Source organism: Lontra canadensis, unplaced genomic scaffold (assembly GCF_010015895.1).
Source record: "Lontra canadensis isolate GAN:19392208 unplaced genomic scaffold, GSC_riverotter_1.0 scaffold1, whole genome shotgun sequence".
In the NCBI taxonomy this organism is placed as follows: Eukaryota; Metazoa; Chordata; class Mammalia; order Carnivora; family Mustelidae; genus Lontra; species Lontra canadensis.
Window position 1 is genome coordinate 8699564 of NW_022630995.1, and position 22914 is coordinate 8722477.

Sequence of the window (22914 nt, forward strand, 5' to 3'; positions counted from 1 at the left end):
AAACAATGTATAAAAATTATTTTGCACAGCAATTCCACTGGAAATCTATCATAATACTTTCTGATAAATGTACCAGAACATATAGAGAAGGTGGTGTCATCCCACGGTGACATAATTTGTAATAGAATTTGGAGATATCTTAAGTCTACACCAGTGGGGGATTGCTCAAATAAATATGATACGGACGGTAACGTAGTTTGATTTGGTCGTTAAGATGCATCAGTTAGATTCCAATGGATGTGTACTATGTTAAAACAAATGTTAAGATGTGAAAAAAACAATTCAGAAAAGTCCTGAAACTAGAAAGCATTTTTAGGAGTGCAAGTGGCAGGCTGTTTTACAAACTGGCCTTAGATTTTTCTTTTTTCCTCTTCTCCTTCTTTGAAGGCTTCATTCTCCATGTCTCTCTGCTCAGTCTTGTAACCTAATGGAGCTCACTTCACATCTTTATGATATCTTCCTGGTCCCAGGGAACCTTAGACTTTTCTACCTCTGATTCAAATCTTCAAATTTGATGGTAAAGCATTAGCTTTAGGCTACTGTGACTTGGCTTAAAATTGCCATTGGGACAGAAGGAAACTTATAAACTACTCTGGCCTTTACTAGAGAAGTTAAGCGATTTAGGTCAATTGAACATTTTAGTTATCTTCCCAAATGTAATAGATAGAAGAAGGAAATAACTAATCCCTTTACAAAGAAATGGGTATAACTTTTATTTCAATACTGTCCTATATCTTAGATCTCTAATATATATAATTGTAAAGATAATTTAGGAAAATTTAATAATAAAAGGTCAAAACTTTAAAAAATGATTGTTTATATTTTACTTGAAGCTTCTACAAAATTCATGATGTTAAGATATTTGTTTCCTTTAGGAAAATGTTTGAATTCTGATGTTACAAACGTGATTTGAGGCATGCTCTTTCCAATTCTATGAACAGTGTTCAACTTACAATACAAAAGTCATTTAATTTTTTAAAATTACATGAAGTGACGTACACAGTGAGACAATCAAGATTGCTTAATCTTTCTATCTTTACTTACTGGTCAATAAAGTTAGAATTCAGAATTTTCTAAATATCCTTGGTTACAAAAACAGACATTGTTCAAAGGGAAAATATGGAGGATAATAGGTAGCTTTCTTCATCTCTGGTTAATTAAGCAAATAATGATTGTCTGCAATGTAACTGACACTGTTCTAGAAGGTGCAGATATAGCAACGAAGAAACAGGACAGAATGTCCTGCCTTTACGCTTCTCACATTATAGAAGACAGACAAGAAACAAAATATGCAATATATCCAATGGTAATAAAGGCTGTGGACGGTAGCAAAGCGGGGATCTAAGTGGGGTGGGGGAAGAGGACCCTTCAACCGAAGACTCTGAAGGTTCTGAATAAGCCAACTTTGCAGAAGTCTGTGGGGCCCACATTCCAAATGGAGACAGCAGCCTGAGTAAGGGGCCAAGCCTGGCTCGTATAATTGAAGTAGAACAGGGAAGTCAGTGGAACAGGAACCTGATGAGAATTGAGCATTAGTGGACAGCACGGCTAGAGACATAATTGTGGAAGGGAAAGCACCAGGGTGTGAGGGTCTTGGAGATCAGTGTGAAGACCTTAGTATGTGCTTGGAATGAGGTGGAAAGCCACAGGGGAGTTTTGCGTAGAACAGTGGCATTATCTAAAAAGACTCATTTTAAAAGGATCTCTCTAGCGAGGGGGAGTGTAGGAAAGGGCAAAGAGAAGAATGAGAAAGAAAACTCTTGCAGTAATCCGAGCAAACAATGACAATGGCGTGGGCCAGTATCACAGTAGTGGATACAGTGAGTGTGGTCACATTAGGGATGTATTGTTAAGGCGGAGCTAATAGGATTTGCTAATGCACTGGATGTTGAGTACAAAAGAAAGATGAAAGGCGACTCCAAAATTCCTGGCCTGAGCAACTGGAAGGTTAAGGGTGCTATTTGCCAAGATGGGGAGGACTTGGAGAGGAAAATATTCGTGGGAGAGAGATCAAGAGTTAATTAGGAAGATATTAACTTTGATGTCAGGTAGGCAATTGGACACCTGGAGTTCAGGGGACAGTTTGGGCTGGGAATACAAAGTTGTAAGCCATTAGTTTAGGCTAATTTAACGTATAGGGATCCTTGAGATCACCAAGGATACTGGTGTACATCTAGAAGAGAAGAGGCCTACAGATTTAGACGAGATTAAATAAGTGTCTGCAAGCCTTCTGTGATAATTTATTTAGTTAATCTCTAAAGAGATGCTCTGTGAAATTAAAAAATATTCTGATACTCCTTGCATGAGAAAACGCAGCATTGTCTGATAGCAGCCTGGGGTATTGCTTTTCGAAAGCAAGAATTAGATCATCTTAGAAGAGCAGTTATTCTGTGAATTTTTGCTGTAAGGGACTCGTTGAAGTATAATTAAACAAAGAAGGGTTGCTCTGCATCAATAGCTAAAATGTAGGACCTGCATCACGCGCTGCCATCTCAGAGACCAAATTATGTTTGGTTGGTTGTTAAAAACAGCTGAGTGCTAACCGAATCTCTCAGTAGTCTGAGCCGTGGACTCAGAAGTGGGAGAGGGAGCCCATTTTTGTTTCAGGAGTGACTCGGAAATAAGTTTATCAGCCAAAGAAATAATAAGTCATAATGTTTATCGAGCACTTATAAAAAAATCGGGTCCTGTGAATCAGGGATTATTATACGTCCCTTCTTCAGAAGCAGCACGTTTAAAGGTACTCAGCATCTCATCCAAGGTCACGCAGATGGGAAGTGGAAGAGCCAGGGTTCGAACACAGGTCTGTCCGATTCCAGAGTCTGGAGTTTTCATTACCCTCTCAAATAAAAAGTCATTTTTATTGAGTCATTTACATTTTCTAATAATTGATTTTTCATGGTAATAGTAGTTATTGGATGTCGTAGTTGTTACTGGATGGTTGGAATAGGACTCCTCTTCATTTCTATATTTTTTGCAATTTCTATAATGACAATATGTTACTTTAATTACAGAAAGGCTTTTACATAGACAAGAGAAAAATTGATTACAAAATAAGTTCTATGGAACTATGCTTTGGTATTAGTATTTACATCTACAGAGTAAGTAAATGCTCACAATCGATTTTTTTTAAGATTTTATTTATTTATTTGACAGAGATGGAGAGAGAGAGCAAAAGCTGGCAGAGCAGCAGGGAGAGGGAGAAGCAAGGCTCTCTTCTGAGCAGGGAGCTTGACCAGAGGCTCGATCCCAGAACCCTGGGATCATGGCGTGAGCTAAAGGCTGATGCTTAACTGACTGAGCCACCCAGGCATCCCTCACAATCCATGTTTGCATAGAATTTCCTTCTTTTGTTATATTTCCAACTTAAAAACTAGGCAAATGATTCTCACTTTTTTTTTCAAATAAATACTTTCTGTTACACATTTAACAATGTTTTCATACATTTTCGCTCATTCTGCATAATTTGTGAGTTAAAATTTCCTATTCAGAAATGAAGAAACAGCCACTAAGTCTTTGAAGAGCAGTTCTTCTGATTCCTAGTTTAGTACAGCATTTAGTTCTGCTATAATTTGAAGATAACAGAATTAATCTTCCAGCATTGAAGAATCATTGAGTTCAGAAAAGCATTTTCCATGTACTGCGCGCTCTGGTGGGTATGTCGTTACCCATCAAGTACACCATGACTTGGGTGGTTATAGCTATTACCAAAAATGAATTATTTTGAGGATGAATTGAAAAACCAAAGAACCCCACTGGAGGATTTATTTTTATTTACTAAGATGTCTTACAGACTTGACTTCTACATTTTCAATTAAAAGATTTATCTTCTATAAATAATACAAAAACCATGTTTGAGCCGATTGGTTTCTTCCCCAGACAGAAGATGGAGAACCAATCGTTGAAGGAATGCTGGACATTTCCTGGGGAGTAAAACGGCCTATACAACTGAAAATCCAAGATGAGAAGCAAATCCCTTCTTTTACTAAAGTGAAGTCGCCCGATGTCTTTTCCAGAAGGTAAGCTGTCTTTCATGTTTTAACGTCTCAGAAGATGACCTTCATATTTACCTGCCCTTATTGTGTGGACTCTTAAAGATGGGAGCCCGAATGCTTATAACACGATCTCATCTGATCCCCAGCAACTCTGTGAAGTAGGTGTTCAGAACCCGGGCTCTGAGAGTTTGGGTAATTTGTGCAAAATCTCCAAACACCGTGTAGCAGACCTCAGGTGTACCACTCCGCTGTGTTGCTTCTCTCCCAGAAGACTGAATTCCTTTATTAGAAAAGACAAAATATAAAGGCAAGATTCCATTAGGCCTGGTCACCAAAAGGGGAGATAAAATGTAAATTTCTCCTCTCCTTGGAACAGAAGGCTCTTCCCGCTTTCTGGAAAGAAGCTTTAATTATGCCCCACCTGATTGTCCTGATCCTGTTCAACAGAGCACAGCAAAGCATCCCTGAAGTTCAGCAACAGCACAAGACCGTCCTCTGTGTGGGCTTATGCAACTGTGCCCTGAATACAGACGTTGGGCTGATTTTTTTTTTTCATTATCCTCTGCAAATTTTAGAAAAATAAATATTCCCAGAAGGAATCATACATACATTTTTTTCTTTTTTCTTCCTAATTCCCTACTTTCCTTCCTTTTTAATCCTCAACTTTCCAACGTATCTCCCTGCGGTATATACATGGAGGTACCGAGCCTTCTCCTTACCCATCCTTCTCCTTACCCATCCTGCCTATTTCCAGATAGGCTGGGGTTCTAGGAAGAGAGGATGAAAAGAGAGCCAGGACTTTTTCCTTACTCTGATCTTCCACCGTAAGCAGGGGGAGCCCAAGTATCATCGTGAGGGGAGACCCACTTCTGTTTGGAAAAACCACTGACACCCACTCTGATTTGCACCTGGCCGATTTGTTCAGATATGATGCTCCAGCAACTCTGAATATTTTGTAATTCCCTATACATACCATGCAGCGTCTTCCTTGCCTGCCTCCTGGAAAGTCTCCCTGCTTTTCAGCATCCATTTGCCTGACTCCCTTCTCTCAGTCTTTTCAAACTCTGGTCTGGGAATAAGGTAGCACATTCCACAGAAAGCCTTTTCTGACCCTTTCATGGGTATGAGGTGCCCTGACAATTTTTCTAGTCACTTTCAAAATACGCCATTAATTGCATTTCATGCACATACCCCGCCCCCCCGGCCTGCAAGCTTTTTCAGGGTATGGAACGTACCTTATTCATCTGTTATCTCGGTACTCCCTAGTGTGCCTGGCACGAAGAAGAAACTCAAAATAGAGTCTTGAATCAAGCCCACAAGCCCGGTAGTGAAGTTAACCTCTGCTCTCTTGTGAAAACTGTCTCCATCTACCACTTCTGACTAGTCTCCCATCCAGGCTAAGGGTTGCCGATGGGCGAAGGGGACAGTGTTCTTGGAAGAGCAGAAGGGAGACCACAGACTTGGGCAGCCTGTTGAAGCCATGCATCCCTCACCCTCAGAGACCAGACGACTGATGGCGCTGATGATTCTAAATGACTAGGAGCATCCTGTAAAAGGAGAAATTAACCCTGGGCTCTGCGTTAAGATTACTGTGCAAGATATGAATTTGGCAAAATTAGCTATCATCGTTCATATGCCTAAAAACTCATTGCAAAGTTCTCTGAGCAGCCGGTTGCTTTTGATGCATTTTCATTATTCAAGTCATGAAAACTTAGTAAGTATGGAACATTAAGGGAAGACGTCAAGGAGATGCAGTGAGGTACTTGAATTATCACGTGAAGTCTTTTTTGAAATGGCTACCCCAAGGTATTTTTAAATTTTCGAATTAAAATTCAAAACACTTGTTCCTAAAAATCCTCAATTTGGGCACAAGTTTCAAGAGACCAGGTGGGCAGAGTAATATTGATGCGTCTCCATACACGGTGGCGGGTTAGAAACGAATATTCTCACGTTGTGCCTTCCATTGACACCAACAGCATTTTTCAGTGTTTATCAGCAAGAACATTGCTGTGAACGAAACAGGAATGATCTTTCATTTCAAGTTGAGAAAGAATTTCCTAAAGAACTTGGCTTGCCCTTTACCACAGCAATGAAACTTCCTGGAACATTCGAAGTGAAGGGCACCCTCGCGGTGTATCAGATCCTTCTGGAGGTCGAGAATGATCAGAAAGAGATGCTGTCCCTCTCACACTCAAGACCAAGATTGGATTCCATTGTGGTCAGGTAGCCAAGAATCTTCCGTGGGAACCAGCTCAACACCCCACAGGAAGGAGCAGCTTGATTTAGAATGGCTGTTCCTTAGCCTCTGGTTCCCTAGCAGAGCACAGGGCTGCCTGAGAACCTATTTTGTGTCAGTCTGGTCCTAGTCACAGTCACTCTGGCTGCCACCCATAAGGTGGCATTCACTTAAATTCTGAGCCTTGAAGGAAATCCTGTGAATAAAGGGGTGATTCCTTCATTCTTACTTCTTTTTATTTTTTAAGATTTTATTTATTTATTTGACAGAGAGAGATCACAAGTAGGCAGAGAGGCAGATGGAGAGAGAGGGGGAAACAGGCTCCTCGCTGAGCAGAGAGCCTGATGCAGGGCTCAATCCCAGGACCCTGAGATCATGATCTGAGTGGAAGGCAGAGGCTTAACCCATTGAGCCACCCAGGCGCCCCTCCCTCATTCTCACTTCTCAGGGCCCTTTCTCATCCTGAGCTCTTGTCTGTGGGCAGAGCTTCTCCCTCTGCTCCCACCGGGTCCCAGATGGGGGGTCTGCAGTGGGTGGACATGGAGGAGAAGCCGTGGAAGTTGTGTACTCAGCAGTGGGAAGGGCCATGGTCTGGTCTTTCCATTGACCCATTGAGAGCATCATCAGTTTGTCAGGCTAACTTGTTTTAATTATCTTTGGAATGAGTCACCCTGAGTCAGCCTAGCGGGAGTGGTAGAAGCTTAAATACAAATCAGTTTGTTTGAACCGTGACCACCTGTGATCCTTTATGGAAAGAATCCTGTGGGCGGTACTTTGATCTTTCCTATCTGGCACAAGTATTTTGTTTAGAAAATCTTCCAAAATTTTTCTCAAAAACAATAACAACAACCCAGCCTTACTGAGTTTATGTTTGCTTGCACCAGTTTTCAGTTCTGATTTTTAATAAAATCAGCTTTGGCTCATTTTGTACAGATTGTGACAGAATGACATAGAGAACAGAAGCCAGACAGGTGTACATTTGAATAACCTTAATAATGTAGTTTTTTTTTTTTTTTTACAGCGCAGGTAGACAAATAACCACATTCCATTTGTTTATCAAATTCTACCTCCTTTTTATTTTGCATCTCATCAGAAAACCTCCCCACAGTTTAAATTTGCCAGCAGTACACCCCCTGAAGCAGTCAGAGCCGCACTAACAGTCGTGTGCTTGGGCAAGTTACACTATGAGATCTGCATCAAGTTCCATCCAATTTTCTTTGAACAGCTCTGGGTAACTGCCCTCAACTATAGTAATGTGCAACCGTTATATGTGGGTGACTTCGAATTACCCAGAGCTCAAAACTGATGCTTTCAGAAGTGGGGCACCTGAGTAGCTCAGTGGGTTAAGTGTCTGCCTTCAGCTCAGGCCTGGGATCAAGTCCCACATTGGGTTCCCTGCTCAGCTGGGAGACTCCTCCCTCTCTCTCTCTGCTTGTGGTCTCTCTCACTTTCTCAAATACATAAAACCTTAAGAACAAAACAAAAGACCCTGGTACTTTCTACTAAGATGAGTTAGGGAGCAAAAAGGGCCAAACACTCATATGCTGAGCCATGTTTGTCCCCCTGAATTTGGAACCTTAAAGATAGGCACCACAACTTACTGAGAACACTCCACCTAAGAATGTTCCGAATACAATAGTAACTCAAAGCATGTTGGCAGAAAGAACAGCTTTACATCTAAACTCTCCTAAGAGCATGGCAAGATATCTGTGGAACAGTGGATTATGATGATCTCTACTAATTCTATTTGCACACACATTTTATAGAATCTCTATAACCTTGCTTTCAGGGTATAACTGAATTATTATATCAGATTTGCTTAAAATCAGTACAGAAAGTATTTAAAACACATACTGACCTTTCTAATAAATACAATTTTAATAATATCATAAAATTGTTATAATTTAGGGTATGCTTACCTATGGAGGGCCTCAATACTATATTGATACTATAAATCTGAAAAACACCATGAGCCTCATATGAATAGAATTGAAGTCATTACAAGATTTTATTACTTGGGGCACCTGGGTGGCTCAGTGGGTTAAAGCCTCTGCCTTCGGCTCAGGTCATGATCCCAGGGTCCTGGGATCAAGCCCCGCATCGGGCTCTCTGCTCAGCAGGGAGCCTGCTTCCTCCTCTCTCTCTGCCTGCCTCTCCGCCTCCTTGTGATCTCTGTCTGTCAAATAAATAAATAAATATTTTTAAAAAAAGATTTTATTACTTTTCAGGGGAATGACACGCTGGGGGGAATTTGATGATCTTTACCACATTAGTGATCTGGACAGGACCCAGATTCCAGCATCTGAAGCAACAAATTACCAAGAAGGTAAGTACCAAATTTTTAACTAATGGAGAGACCTCTTTTTTAATGTAAGGGGTGAATCCTAAATGTTTCTCTGAAATTTTAACATTTTACACACCACTAATTAATAAATCTCTCATATTAAAAACATCTCTTAGGATCATACTAAAGTTCCTGCAGTGCTCATATGATGTTTAAGAACCTTACTTTACTATATAAAAATACAGTGATTTTTTAAAATTACATCATGTCGCTTAGATTTACTAGATTAGCTAATGGTTTGAATAAACTTGTGTACATAAAATTCTTCAATATTTTTCTGAAGGATTAGGATCATTTATTATACTCAATAGCCTTTTATGTTAGACCAATCCCCTCAGGTTGGATTCAACATCTTTTTTAGAAGTTGAATGTTTTAGTTAGTTAATAGATATTTACATAACACTCCTTCCCAGAAAGAGGAGCATTTACTGGGATCACTGTATTTGATAGAATTGTTTCAAGTGCTTATTTTAAAAAGAGAAATCAACTTGAACATCAAGTAAGTTCATATCGAACTTGACAAACAGATGGTAAATCGCAGCTTCTATGACATGGGACCTCGGGAGCCATAATGACGACATAATAGTAGTAATATTAGCAGCTGTCATTTACCGAGACCCTGCTAAGTGTCAGGCCTGATATTGTGTATCTTCCATAGCTTTGGTTTTCACATAATATATGGAGATCCAAGGAGGGAGGAGCTGATGACTGAGGCTGGGAGCAGGCTTCCTCTTTCTGGGTTGGTCCTATTACCGAGCTGATTTTTTTAAAAGATTTTATTTATTTATTTGACACAGAGAGAGAGATTACAAGTAGGCAGAGAGGCAGGCAGAGAGAGAGGAGGAAGCAGGCTTCCCACTGAGCAGAGAGCCGCATGGGGGCTCAATCCCAGGACTCTGAGATCATGACCTGAGCTGAAGGCAGAGGCTTAACCCACTGAGCCACCCAGGCGCCCCTATCAAGCTGATTTTAGACCGAAAAGGGTATCCTGCTGACATTATCCTCATGAATCTATCAACAGCTTCCAGTGTTTATTTATTTTTTCCAAGCTTTTTTCATCACAGTCCTTCCTGCCGTCTCCATAACAACCCATATTTAATAACAAACATGATGCTCCTTCCAAGATTCCCTTATCTTTGTCTAATGGCTCTTGGCATCTTTTATGTAAGGGTCCTTCCTGTCTTCCCTTTAAAAACACTCTTCTAAACCCAGGGGAAATCCAATGTCCTGGCATCAAAGATACCATAGAAACCTATCGATATCTAAGCACCAGTGCTAGAAGAAGATGAAATATCTCATGCCTATTGGATGACATGCTAATTACAACAGGAATTTTTTAAAAAATCCCAAGGTAAAATGGAATACTGTTTCCTACTGTTTGAAAACATTATAGCTCACTGCTTAGCTACATATTTTCTTATCAAATACATATTAAAATCCACCCAAGGAGGTAGGCGGCTAAATGATGTGGCCTTATAACCTTTATCCTTCCCAGATTATTTATCTTATCACAGTAGCACTCTGAAGCCTTACGCAAGAGAAGAGCCAGAATCCCCGTTGCTCTATCGAACCATGAGTGAAGCTACGCTGGTGAGAAAAAGGATGAAGCCTCCAGCGATGGACGGAAAAGAGAGACAGAAGCACAGGGTCTCCATTAACGGGCACTTCTACAACCATGAAGTGAGTGGTAGTTCCATTCATGTCATTTAAAATAATGTCTGTTTTTCTAACAATGCCACTCAATTTGACTTACACTTAAAAATAGTCACAATAAACTAGTAGTCGTCTAATATTTATCAGGCACTCTCTATGTGTTAGGTATTCAACTGTTTTAAATTGGATTTTGATTAATTATCTCAATCTCTAAAACAATCCTATGAAATAGGTACCGTTACTTTCCCTCCCTTACAGGCATCCAGTAAGTAAAGTTCACAGAGGTGAAGTCATTTGTTAGGGCACATTACTTTTAAGTAGCAGCTCTGAGCTTGAATTCAGCTTTGTCTGAGCCCAGAACTCCAGTATTAACCAATGCGATGGGTGAACCCTGTCTCAGGGGCTGGCTGTGTGCCAAGCACCGGCAATAGCAAGATGGCTCAGTCCAGGTCCCTGCCAGCATGGGGCTTGGGTCTCAGGTAGGGAAACCAAGGCATCAACAAATGGCTTTCGAATAATGTAAGTGCTACAATAGAGATGAGTTCAAAGTACACTTAAACACCATGATTTAAATAAAGAAATAAAAGCCAGCCGCAGACCTATTATTCCAATCAATCAAATTTCTCCTTTCTCCACGTTCCCTTCCAAGCCTTGTACATATATACATATTTTTTTATGCAAGCGTAGTTGTACTTTAGACATAATTTGTATTCTGATTTTTCACTTAACATGTTAAATTTATGAGCGCCTTTCCACAGTTTTTGTAAGGCATTTCACTTTGCTGAAGGTAGGAAATATATCATTTTTTTCCTAGAACTCAAATTTTTCATGTCATGTACTTCAGCAATTATTCATCCATTCATTTAATAAATACTTAAAAAGCACTTACTCTGCGCCAGGTACCATTCTAAACCCTTTAATACAAAATGTTAACTCGTTCCTCTGAAGCTTTTCTCCTGGAGGGCTTTTCTGCCTGATTCCTTCTTCTACCCTTGGGAACACAGCTGTAGCATGCCTTTGGAGGCCCTTGTGAATTCTTTGTTCGAATTAGACATTTTTCTGGCTCCAGAATTTCCTCTTAGCCATAAAGTAATATTGATAGTCCCCTATAGTTGCACAACTACCCATTGCCCTGGTTTCTGTGCCTCATAATTACACTGTGTCTTCATCTTCTGGGGCTAGTTTGTGTTAAAGAAGGCTGTGAAAACCACCCTGTTCCAGATGAGCAGCTTCCAGACGGGCCCTCCTCCCCGTGTCAAGAATGACATTGGCCCTAAGTTGGCAACACCGTGTAGTGGCTACATGCTTGGATGCTGCAGCCCAATCACCTGATTTCCAGTTCTTGCTGAGCAAAGTTAAAACATACCTCCATCGCTTAGCTGTCATTCCTTTATCCTTCCTACTTTGCAAGGTGGATGGGACTAAAAGGAATGAGGTAAGCACAATGTCTGGCCCAAAAGAAGAATGTGATTTACATTAGCTTTATTGTTGTTGGTTAAAAGAGATCCAGGTCGAATGACACCGAGGTCCTGCAGATGCCTTTCGCTGCAATTTAATAACTCAAGAAAACAGAACAAACCCCCAAGCCCAAAAAGAACTCTATCAGTAAATGTGCCATGAGCGGCATCTAGGAATTTAAATTGGTAGAGTTGTAAGATGTGTTTTTATGTCACGAAACCCCATGAGAGAGAGAGAGAACACCGGTATCGTTGGGACATGAACAACACCCTTATTAGAGGCTCAGATGATGACATCTGTACATAAGTTAAGACTACTGACTTGACCCGTGGTATATTTCTATGTGTACAATAATAATAAATGCTTTTCTTCTATTGTGTGTTTTGGCCAACAAAACTGATCTAAACCTCTGAAAAACATGATTCCGAATTCATTGTATGTTGGCAGTTTGGAAGGGCTCTTGGAGACCATCTAGTCCTACTCTCTTATTTTATAAATGAAATCCTAAAGAAGACTCTTCAGGTCTTAACGTCTAGTGGGTTGACAAAGTTGAAGTTGTAAGACATTATGATCTAGGTCTCCGAGTCCTGATCTTCTGCTGTTGCCAAACTCCATGAAGATTATTCGTATAAACAAAATCAAATCACATATGTTACCTACCCTCCCCTTGGTGCCAGATGATCATATGGGTCTCCAGGTGCCATAGAGCTCATCAGCACAGGTCATATGTGTCACACACAGTGACTCATCAATGCCTCACAATGTGCACAAACATTGAATTTTCTCATCTTCAGCAAGGATTTATTCCAGACACCCTCCATACATCTACTTTGAAAAATTATTTCCGTCTCCATATTTCTATTCATGGAGATGCCGTGAATATACGCACTTTGACATTTACTTACCGACTTCCCAGTATAAGGCTCATCTGACGTTCCATCGAGCCACCCCAAAACCCACCCATCCCTGTGTCTGCTGAACCCACCTCATTTTTAGAGTCTGGGAACACTATTCATGTTACTTTTCATTTGTGTTTAGGTATAGTTGATTTATTTTAAAATCTTGAACCACAGGGGAGAAAGGTATGATTATCTAGTGAAAATGTTTTGAACATCCTCAAATGATGTTTTACCTAACTCACTCTAGAAACAATGTAAACCTGCTTAAAAAGATACATGATATCCCAACAATAACAAAGAAAGCAAGCACAAGAGAACAAAATTTTTTAACCTGGTGATTTGGGATTTTTTTTCCGTTGCACATAATAAGGCCAGGTTCAACATATTGATTCTTGTTCGTTTGATGTAATTTTAAGAACTTTGTTTTCTTCCCAGACATCGATTTTCACTCCAGCCTTTGGATCAGAAACTAAGGTCAGAATAAACAGTAATATGAGGACTGAAGATGTAATAGAGCAACTTCTCCAAAAATTTAAGGTGAACTTTATTATGAAACTGAGCTATAACTCTCTTGTATGTAATTTAACTGTAGATACATAAATTCACTCTTCTGATAAAGACCTATGAACATGTAAATCTAAGTTGTTCAGTTCTGAAGAATTCTTCTTATGTATCTCACACCTTTTTCTAATTGAGCTTGAGAAATTACACTATTCCCTGGGAGCAGAGAAGTTTTCGTGTCTAAAAGTGCAAAATGAAAGTGAGGAAACAGGTACATAATTGGGTCTGGTTATCTGATAATGACCAGTCTATCAAATATGAAAGAATTCATGTTCATTTATTTTTCTCCATTGACAGATTGAAAATAGTGCCCAAGATTTTGCACTTTACATTGTTTTTGCAACAGGAGGTAAGCTTGATCACTCTTTTTTATAGGATTCCAGGATGTTGTAGTTTTCTGCCTCTGACTGAGATTCAGTGGAAGAAAGAAAAAAGGAAGACAGAAGGAAAAGAGGGAGGGAGTTTTAGGTTATTCATATCTCACAATTTCAGAGGAAGATGACTCAATAATAACGTATCCTAGAAGAGCTTATAATACAAAACAGTTTGCTTGTTGACCAGACGTTAAATTACCTGGGTGGCAGTCAGGGCACAGGAGTGCGAGGTGGGGGTGGGGGATGTCTCTGGAAAGTTCCCAAGAATTGTTCTGAATTGATATTGTTGATTTCTATACCTCTTTCTTTTTGGCTTTCCCTTCTCCTTCTCTTACTGGAGGCATCAATGCATACCACTTCTCTCTGATCTTGTTATTACCGCTTTCTTTGCACAGTTTCTGCCACACTGTAGGAGTGTTCTCTCTCCCTCAGTAGAAGAAAATATGCACAACTCAGTGGTAGGGAACAAAGGTTGGCAGGAAGACATTGAAGACATTGGGAAGAGGCTACATGTGGGGTGCTGAGAGCAGGGATGAAAGAGAGACCAGAGAAAAAGCGAAGGCAATACTGAAATGAGTTTTTTGAAAACTCTAAAACTGAAAAAAATGTATGTTAAATTCTAGAAATATCTCTAGTCATAGGTTGAGTATCAGAATGAGCTGGAAATTGAACGGTATAAAAATAATACGTTTTGATGCCAGGACAACTGAAGAAAATGAAAATTGGGTCTTTGAAAATATACAAAATTAAAGCCCTTACAAATTGAAAGCTTAAAATATAAGAAGTACAACTTTTAAAAAATCTAAGGGTGTGCATGTACAAATATATTCATATTCTACTTGTTTAGGAAAAACTAAAAGGTATAAAATAAAAAGCAGAAATAGACTGTATAAAAATATAAAAGATACAAATAGTAGATTATGAAAACTATCAGGTAAAAGGTTAATGCCTATAATATCAGTGTTCTTGCAAAATGATCACAAAAGACAATTCAATGAAAATAGAACCCACAGTGCAACATTATCTCACATTTAGCTGATTGGCAAAATGTTTCAGAAGGATTCTACCTATGTCTGGTGTGGTAGAGGGTAAAAGGATATTTTCATGCAATTCTGGTGAAATATGACTGTCTTTACTTTCTTGGGACTCATTCTAACATTATTAACATTCACAGGATACATATCCTTTAACCTGGCAATCCCACTGGTGAGAATCTACTCGACAAAAATAAAAGGACTAGTACCTATAAATTTACGTGCAAGGCTATTTTTAATGACCAAAAATTAAAGACAAGGCTATTTTTTATTTACGTGCAAGGCTATTTTTAATGACCAAAAATTAAAGACAAAGTCACCTATCGTAGGAGAATGATTAAACAAGTGGTTATTCAGCAGCCATTAAATGGAGTGTGTTAGATGTATACCAGTTAAATGGAGGGAATTCTGTAATATTGATTACATGAAAAAATGCAACATGCCTATAAATGTATATACTTTGATCCGATTTTTGTAAAAGAAGGACAAATCCCATCTCAATATGTAGTATATAAGATCATATGATCAGGGAAAAAGGTATGAAATAATAAATATCAAATCACAAACATTGATTACCCAGGTAGGGGGTTAGGGTGATGTGGAGAAGAGGGTGGAAAAAAGAGGAACATAAAAGTTAAAAAAAAAAAAAGTAAAACATTTTTAAAAACATGACTACAATAAAAATAGCAAGTTTCACATGACCCCCTTTATGTATTGTGTGTTTATGTGTGTGCATAAAGACGTATTCTAAGGGATGGCCACATGAAGGGTAAGGCTGATTGTCTCAGAGTTCTGGGATTCCAGGTGATTTTTACTTTCTGCCTTGCACTTGTCTCTATAGTTTCAATTTACAATAGCATGTAAAACTGTTTTTTTTTTAAACTTTATTGAGCAATAATGGGGAATAATTGACAGATACAATTTTATATATAATATGATTTGATATACATCAAATGATTGATGTCTATTTACATACATTTTACATTACATTTACAAACATTTACATTATGAGATATTACTAAGATTGAGATAATTAACACATCTGTCACATCACACAGTCAGAGCTTTTCACGTGTGTGTGAGAATGCTTCAGATCTACTCTCAGCAACTTTCGAACATACAATACCATATTATTAACTCTAGTCACCAAGCTGGACTTTGGATCCTCAGAACTTACTCTTCTAATCATTGAGAATTTGTGCCTCTGTCACCCTCTTTTCGCTCCCTGGCAGTAGGAGTTATTTTTATAATTGGGAAAGAAAATGTCTATTTTCACTGCAAAAATGTAGTTCTTTAAAATTTTATCTGTAAAAATCATGTTTTATTTTATTTTTGGTGTCAAAAACTCTTGTACATAAAATCTAGAACAGAATATTATCATAACTAGCACCTTTTAGGGATCAGGAACAGAGACAAGAATGGAACCTCCAGCACCTGTTTGGTATTAATCTGGAAAATAAAGAGGAGGGCATTTTAACACCTTGTATTGACTAAGCCCATGATCTACAACAGTGTTTTTCAAATTCTAGTGCATTTCAGAATTACCTGAGAAGTTCATTAAAAATACAGATTCCTAAGCCATCCAGATCTAGGAATCCCAGTCCGGGAATATATATTTCTAATACTTATCCCAGAAGCAAATTCATGAAGCAAGAAACCTTTCTCTGTGATACTAAGAATGCAACAAACAGGATGCAAAGCCAAGTTAATATAAGATGTAGAGATCAGAAGAGGATTCTAGTGGGTTAATAAGATGAGCTGAATTATCAGGCTTCTCCCTTGCTTCAGAAATGCAGAGGAATTAAAGCGATGAACTCTGTGGAAACAAGAATGGATAATATTACTTTAATTGTGCTCTAGATTTTCTCCAATTCCCACCCAGGGGATGAGAACAGTTCTGATTCTTAGACCTGTTAAGAGCCCAAGGTAACTGATTGCATGAACGACAATGTAGAAAGGTCTACCCTTTTCCCTTACAGTCTATTTCAACATATCAGACAGACTGTAAGTCAGACCATGTCACATCACTTCTCATATCCTCCAGGGGTCTCTCTTCCCACAGGAAGGCCAGAGTTTTATGCTGGTCCCACTACATGTTCTCTTCAACTTCGAATAACCCTTCCCTCATCTTCATGTTACCCACCATGTTCCCTGGCTCTTCTTTGATAGCATTAGGCATGCAGTGACCTATAGGGTGCCTGACTTATTTACTTACTCTCACTGGGACACACTTCCCCCAAATAGCTCCATGGTTCCATACCTCATCTCTTTCAGTCTTTATTCAAATATTACGTCTTCAGTGAGGCCTTTCTCAGCCTCCCTATCCATAATAGTATACTTGTCCCCTGTACACACCTATTTATACATACACATTCTTTCTACCCCTCTCCTTGCTTTATTTTTCTTCTGAATACTTATCACTAATACATGACATGTTTTACTGGTTTATTTTCCTCAGCATCTGTGTCTTCAGAATGTAAGGTCCATGAGGGGAGTGATTTTTATTTTGCTTTGTATTATAAAGTGCCCAGCACAGAAAACAATGCCTGAAACATAGTAGGAACTCAAAAAATATTTGAGAGAAGAGGAAAGGAGATGAATGTAAGGGCACTGTGTTCTGCTCATGTTTTATTCTGATAAAAATGAAGTCGCGGATGTGAAACTATTTTGACAGAAAGTTGGAAGTGCTTAGATGGTTGGAAATTTGAAGTTCTGGGAATATACCAGATTGGAATTTATTTTCTTTCTCATCTCGTTATTATGGCAGAATGAATGAAGCCCTCAGGTGAATGAAACAATAAAAATACCCATGATGTGAAAAACACTATGAATATATTTTTTCTTAGATTTTATTTATTTATTTATTAAAGAGAGAGTGTGTGTATGAGTAGGAGGAGGGGCAGAGAGAGAGGGAGAAGCAGACTCCCTACTGAGGAGAGAGCCCAACGGAGGCTCAACCCCAGGACCTGGGACCATGACCTGAGCTGAAAGCAGATGCTTAACTGACTGAGCCACCCAGGTACCCCTATGAATATATTTTTAAGGAAGATCCAAGGATTGGATTGGGATGAGCAACAAGGGAATCATTGAAGATAATTACAAAGTTTTGGACCTGAACAACTGGGAAGATGAAAATACAGTAACTGAACTAGGAAAGAATCAATAAAAATTTGTTGAATGAATGAATGAAAAATCATAATTTCTGGGGTGTGTTGCTTGATAAAAGCATAAGTGGAACTGGAGATTTGTCTGATTATCTGAACCAAAGGCAAGGCTGAATTATCTGAGATACAAATCAAATTTAAGAGATAGCAAGAAAAAGGAGTCCATTTGTAGGGTTTTTTTTTTTTTAAGGTTTTGATTTTAATTCACTCATTTGAATGAGTGCCTCCTGTTGTATGTTCTTTTTAGGTCTTCTTCCAATGTGAGCTAAAAAAGGAAAATGAATGGATGACCTATCTTTCTTCTCTTTCTCTAGGATGGATTCCTGCCTATCGTTGATTCTTTTTTTTCACTTGCAGAACAGAGACGGCTAAAGAAGACAGATGTCCCGCTACTGCACAGGCTCCTGCAGGGACCTTCCAAAGAGAATGCTCGCATTTTCCTCATGGATAAAGATGCAGAAGAAATTAGCAGTGATGTATGGATACTGTCACCCTGAATCTGTCTTTGCTTCCTCCTGACTCAGCACCTCTCGCAGAATCTGCTTTCTTTTTTGTTTCATTTTGCTGTTGTTGTTGTGTTTTCTTCCCTCCCTTTCCAGGTGGCTCAGTACATTAACTTTCATTTTTCTCTCCTGGAATCCATCCTTCAAAGATTAAATGAAGAAGAGAAGAGAGAGATCCAAAGAACAATAACCAAGTAAGTCAGGAGCATGCATGCCGGGTGCTTACTCCTTTAACAGGTCCAGTTCACAAAATGTGTCCAATTTTTAATAACTCTCTTTCTCCTTCTCGTTTTCAGATTCAGTACAGAAAAGGCGGCTATACTGAAATGTCTTCAAAGTCAACGCGTGGTAAAAACGGAGACAACAGTTTAGCAGTACAAGCGGCAGTTGCCGAAACACGTCAGCTGAATCAGAGGGATATTACTATATGATGAATGCATACATTCGACCCTTGCATTCATACCAATACATATGAACTTGAATCTGTAGGAAACTGAATGTCGAAAAAGCTTGTCTCCCTTTGAAGCGATGAGGTTAACGAGGGTTCACAGTTGCACTGAAAGGGTCTTGAATTTACTTTCAGTAACTGAAACAGGCTTGGATACTGTGTATTCCAAATACTTTAATAGTAAAACACACCAATGAACTCGAATCTAAATGGTGTTTTCAGATGTCATGTCACTTGAACGTCTTTTAGCTCAAAGTATTGAGAGAACTTGAGCCTCATCAACTGATTCTCAGAAATGATTCAGAAGTATAAGTTACCAGCTCTCGAAATACAAAAGGAGCACATTTTCACCCAATCAAGGAATTGGAGGGGGACAGTGTTTCGCAGCTCCCTGAAAACTCGAGCATCTTTACAAGATCCAGGACTGTCTTTATATGGTCAGTGGCTTTGGCTATTTGTAACATCAGAGCTATCTGTCCTTTGGGATGGAAAAAATTATGGGCCCTGTTAAGAAATCCAAATTGCAATTTTCTCAACCTGAGCCCTTTTAGTACCCCCTCTGTTCTATTCATGACTTTCCAAAGTATTCTTAAGCATTTTTAAAGTCAGTTGAACTAGTTTTCTTTATTTTTTCCAAACAAGTTTACCACAGAGACTTAATATATCTAATCTGCTAGAACAAAATTGGGCCCACAGTAACCATTTGTTGCCGAATGAAAAGATCAGAGAATGCAGAATTTGTAGCTGAAGGTAGGCAAGGAATCTGGAGCTCTGTTCTTTTCCTTCAAGACAATTCATTCCAGGAGGTAACTCTCAAGGTACCTCAAAGTCTGCTAAAACCAATTTGAAAACAAACACAGAGAATGCCACAAGCATCCTCTCTGATTTTATTTATGAACTCTATATTAGAATGGAGTTTCAGGCAACACTGCTCTGTTCTCTAAACTATGTCCATTTGCATTCCTCTTAAGCATTATATTAAATTGTTTGGGTACATTACATGTACTAAGGGAGGAGGGTTGTCTGTAGTAAGCCCAAGTTGGAAGATTAATTATCAAAATTAAAATGCGACACCTTTTTAAGACAAAGTGTCACCAAAACCGAAACCTAAACCGGATGAAAGTAAAAGTGTGCTATGACTTTTAAATTCTAGGAAGTCTTTTCTTGAAGAAAACAGAGGCTAGCATCATTATCCTTCCAGCTATCAGTTCGTAAGAAAATGGTCTCATCATGCCAAAATGGGGCAAATGAAGACGTTAAAATTCGGTATACTTATAAAAAAATTTTCAGTCATGTAAAGTGCCTGCCATAAAGGACAGAAGATTAATCATTAATATATTGAAGGTCTACAAGATGTGTAAGAAAAATACCAAGATGTGGGAAGAAAGAAAGAAAGAAAGAAAGAAAGAAAGAAAGAAAGAAAGAAAGAAAAGGAAAGGAAAGGAAAGGAAAGGAAAGGAAAGGAAAGGAAAGGAAAGGAAAGGAGAAAGGAAAGGAAAGGAAAGGGGAAAGGGGAAAGGGGAAAGGAAGGGAAGGGAAGGAAAGGAGGAAGGAAGGAAGGAAGGAAGGAAGGAAGGAAGGAAGGAAGGAAGGAAGGAAGGAAGGGAAAAGCCAAAAAAAAAAGTAAAATCACAGGAGAGGAAACACAAATACCTACTCAGTGTGTGTGAGGGGTGAGGGATCTTAATGGTGATCCACTGTGTCCAATAAGGAGACAGAAACAGTTATTGAAGCAGGAGAAGTTTAATATAAAGAATCAAGCTGTGATGATAGAATAGAAAGACAGAGACCTCCAAAGTTTACCCTAAGGCTGAGGAAGAGGACCCCAAAAAGGGAAAGTTTGGAATCAGGGCTCAGGAATTCGCCCGAGAGAGAGGCTGTGGTTGTCGCCCGTGGTAGAGGGAAGTTTGCTGCCTGCCAGTGCCAAGGTCGTCGTAGGACAAACAGCCCTTTGGGGTGCGGAGCAGCTGGGTAAGTGGGCAGGTGTGCAGAGGGCCTTAGGGATTCTCTTTAGGCCCACGGCCCAGATCGCATAGTGTCTGCGTCTGGAGGTCTGCGGGCAGTTTGGGGGCACAGAGAATCGGGGGCCCTGTTGCAGGTGTGCCTGGACCAGGAGCTAAAGGGGCTTCCTCTGTAGGAACCAGGGCAACGCTGCGCGCGATGTGGGCAGCGGTGCCTTCGAAGCCGTGGGACAGAGGCTGGGCAAGTGGCTTCCTAGATGGCCACCTGGGGCGGAGAGTGCGAGGGGGTGCGTCCCCGTGCGCAGGCGCTGACTGAGGAGGTGGGCAGAGAGCAGTGACCGCTGGAGGCCCGGACCAGCGCTCTGCTCCAGGCCGTGCCACCGCAAGCCAAATCAAAAGCGGGAGAAGGGGCTGGGGACACAAATGGGAAAGAAAGCTGCACCCTCCAGGCAATGAGCCCTGGAGAAGGCCCTCTGGGCAAAGCAGTGGACAAAAAAGCCCACCTCCCAGAAGCCTGGCCAGTAAACGCCCTCCTGCAGCGTTTCTCCAGCGCCCTCTACTGACAAAGCACGACATCGTGCAAAATGCAAAAGGAACCCATCCAAAGGTCCATGGCTATGTCTACATGTGAAAGGAAAGGCGTGCGATTAGGACAAAACCCTCAGCAGCATCCATGTGTCTTCTAAATAAGAAGAGCTAACACCTATTAGATAGAGCTATTTGAAATTGTCAAGATTTAACCTACAAAAGCAGCAATTTCAGATTACTCTAATCACACTAATGGCACCTGCCATTTACCAAGTAGTGTTTTAAGCTTTACATATATTAGCTGATTTAGTGTTTATTATAGTCCCACAAAGAAACGGCCCTTTCAGCCCAATGTCATAGATGAAGTAGAAAGCCAGCCATGGAGAAGTTAGGAAATGTGCTAAGGTCTTTGGGAGAAGAGTTAGGTAGGATTTGACTCACGCTCCAGAATCCACCTTCTTAACGACTGTAATCTATGACCTCACTCTCAACTACACTCCATCCATCTGACAGTGACAGTTGACAGTCTGACAGTTATCAGACAGATCTGATAGTGACAATCTGGTAGTGACAGTCTACTTCCGAAGACAGTTGTGGGAGATATAGGAATCACACATGCAAAGGCCGGCACTTGACGCGTAAACAGGTATGATAAATCTTAGCTGCTGTTGTAATTAAACTACAATGTGCTCCCCTCCCCCCACCACTGTATCCCTATTCTCCACTAGGTCTTACCGCCCACAGCTACTTAATTTTTTTTAAGGATTTTATTTATTTATTTGACAGAGATCACAAGTAGGCAGAGAGGCAGGTGGGGTTGGGGGGAAGCAGACTCCCCGCTGAGCAGGGAGCCTGATGTGGGTCTTGATCCCAGGACCCTGAGATCATGACTTGAGCTGAAGGCAGAGGCTTTAACCCACTGAGCCACCCAGGCGCCCCTATTTAATTTTTGTCTTAAAACCAGCCGAACTGAATCACGCACCATTCCCTGAAACACCTCACCCCCCATCCCACCGGGCCACATCTCTGTATGTTCCAATCCTGCCCAGTTTCTAGTCTTTGGCCAGGGTAATTCCTTCCATGACTTTTCCCAGTCTCTGGAACAATGTGTGATCTTAGACTCTGACGCATCACGTTATCAGTTAGCTCTGCTCTCGTGACACTGGAAGTTTGAAATCTGCCCTTTGTTATATAATTCCTTATGTGTCCGTGTCTTATATAATGCATTAGTTATCTGCTTTTAGTGTATTCATATTGTGCTCTACAACACCAAGCCATGTATGGGATACAATAGAAACTTAACAAACATTTCTTTGAGTCTAATTTGTTAATGTTTATGAATGTGTCAAAATCACTGGAGTGAGGAAAAACTATTTAAAATCAAGTAAATTGGGGGTGCCTGGGTGGCTCAGTCGGTCAAGTGTCTGACTTTGGTTCAGGTCATGATCTCAGCGTCCTGAGATCCAGCCCTGCATTGGGATTCACCCTCAGCAGGGAGTCTGCTTGTCCCTCTCCCTTTCCCCCTCTCTCCTCCCATTTGTATTCCTGTGCACATGCTCTCTCTCTCTCAAATAAAATAAATAACTAATTAAATAAAGTGAACTGTAATGAGGATTAAATTTTTTCTATAATCAAAATAAACTCACTTATGTAGTAAACCCTAAAACATCACTGCTTAGTTTTTATTATACATTTAAAAAATCTGGAAAAATAAAAGTAAGTCCAAATGATAAGTTCATTATGTCATTTATGCCAG

The 22914-nt window shown here is 39.9% G+C and overlaps 1 protein-coding gene across 4 annotated transcripts in view; it reads left to right on the forward strand.

The window, feature by feature from the left end:
• The window catches only part of RASSF6 (Ras association domain family member 6), a 42215-nt gene extending 23336 nt beyond the window's left edge, over positions 1-18879 (forward strand). For all 4 annotated transcript variants that reach the window (XM_032841534.1, XM_032841791.1, XM_032841617.1 and 1 more), the window contains exons 4-11: positions 3880-4019; positions 8460-8557; positions 10071-10255; positions 13021-13122; positions 13444-13495; positions 18076-18194; positions 18318-18415; positions 18518-18879. In XM_032841534.1, coding sequence (XP_032697425.1) covers positions 3880-4019; positions 8460-8557; positions 10071-10255; positions 13021-13122; positions 13444-13495; positions 18076-18194; positions 18318-18415; positions 18518-18593 — 870 coding nt within the window. In that variant the 3' untranslated portion in view covers positions 18594-18879. The remainder of the gene's footprint in view (positions 1-3879; positions 4020-8459; positions 8558-10070; positions 10256-13020; positions 13123-13443; positions 13496-18075; positions 18195-18317; positions 18416-18517) is intronic.
• The last annotated feature ends 4035 nt before the right edge of the window (positions 18880-22914 follow it).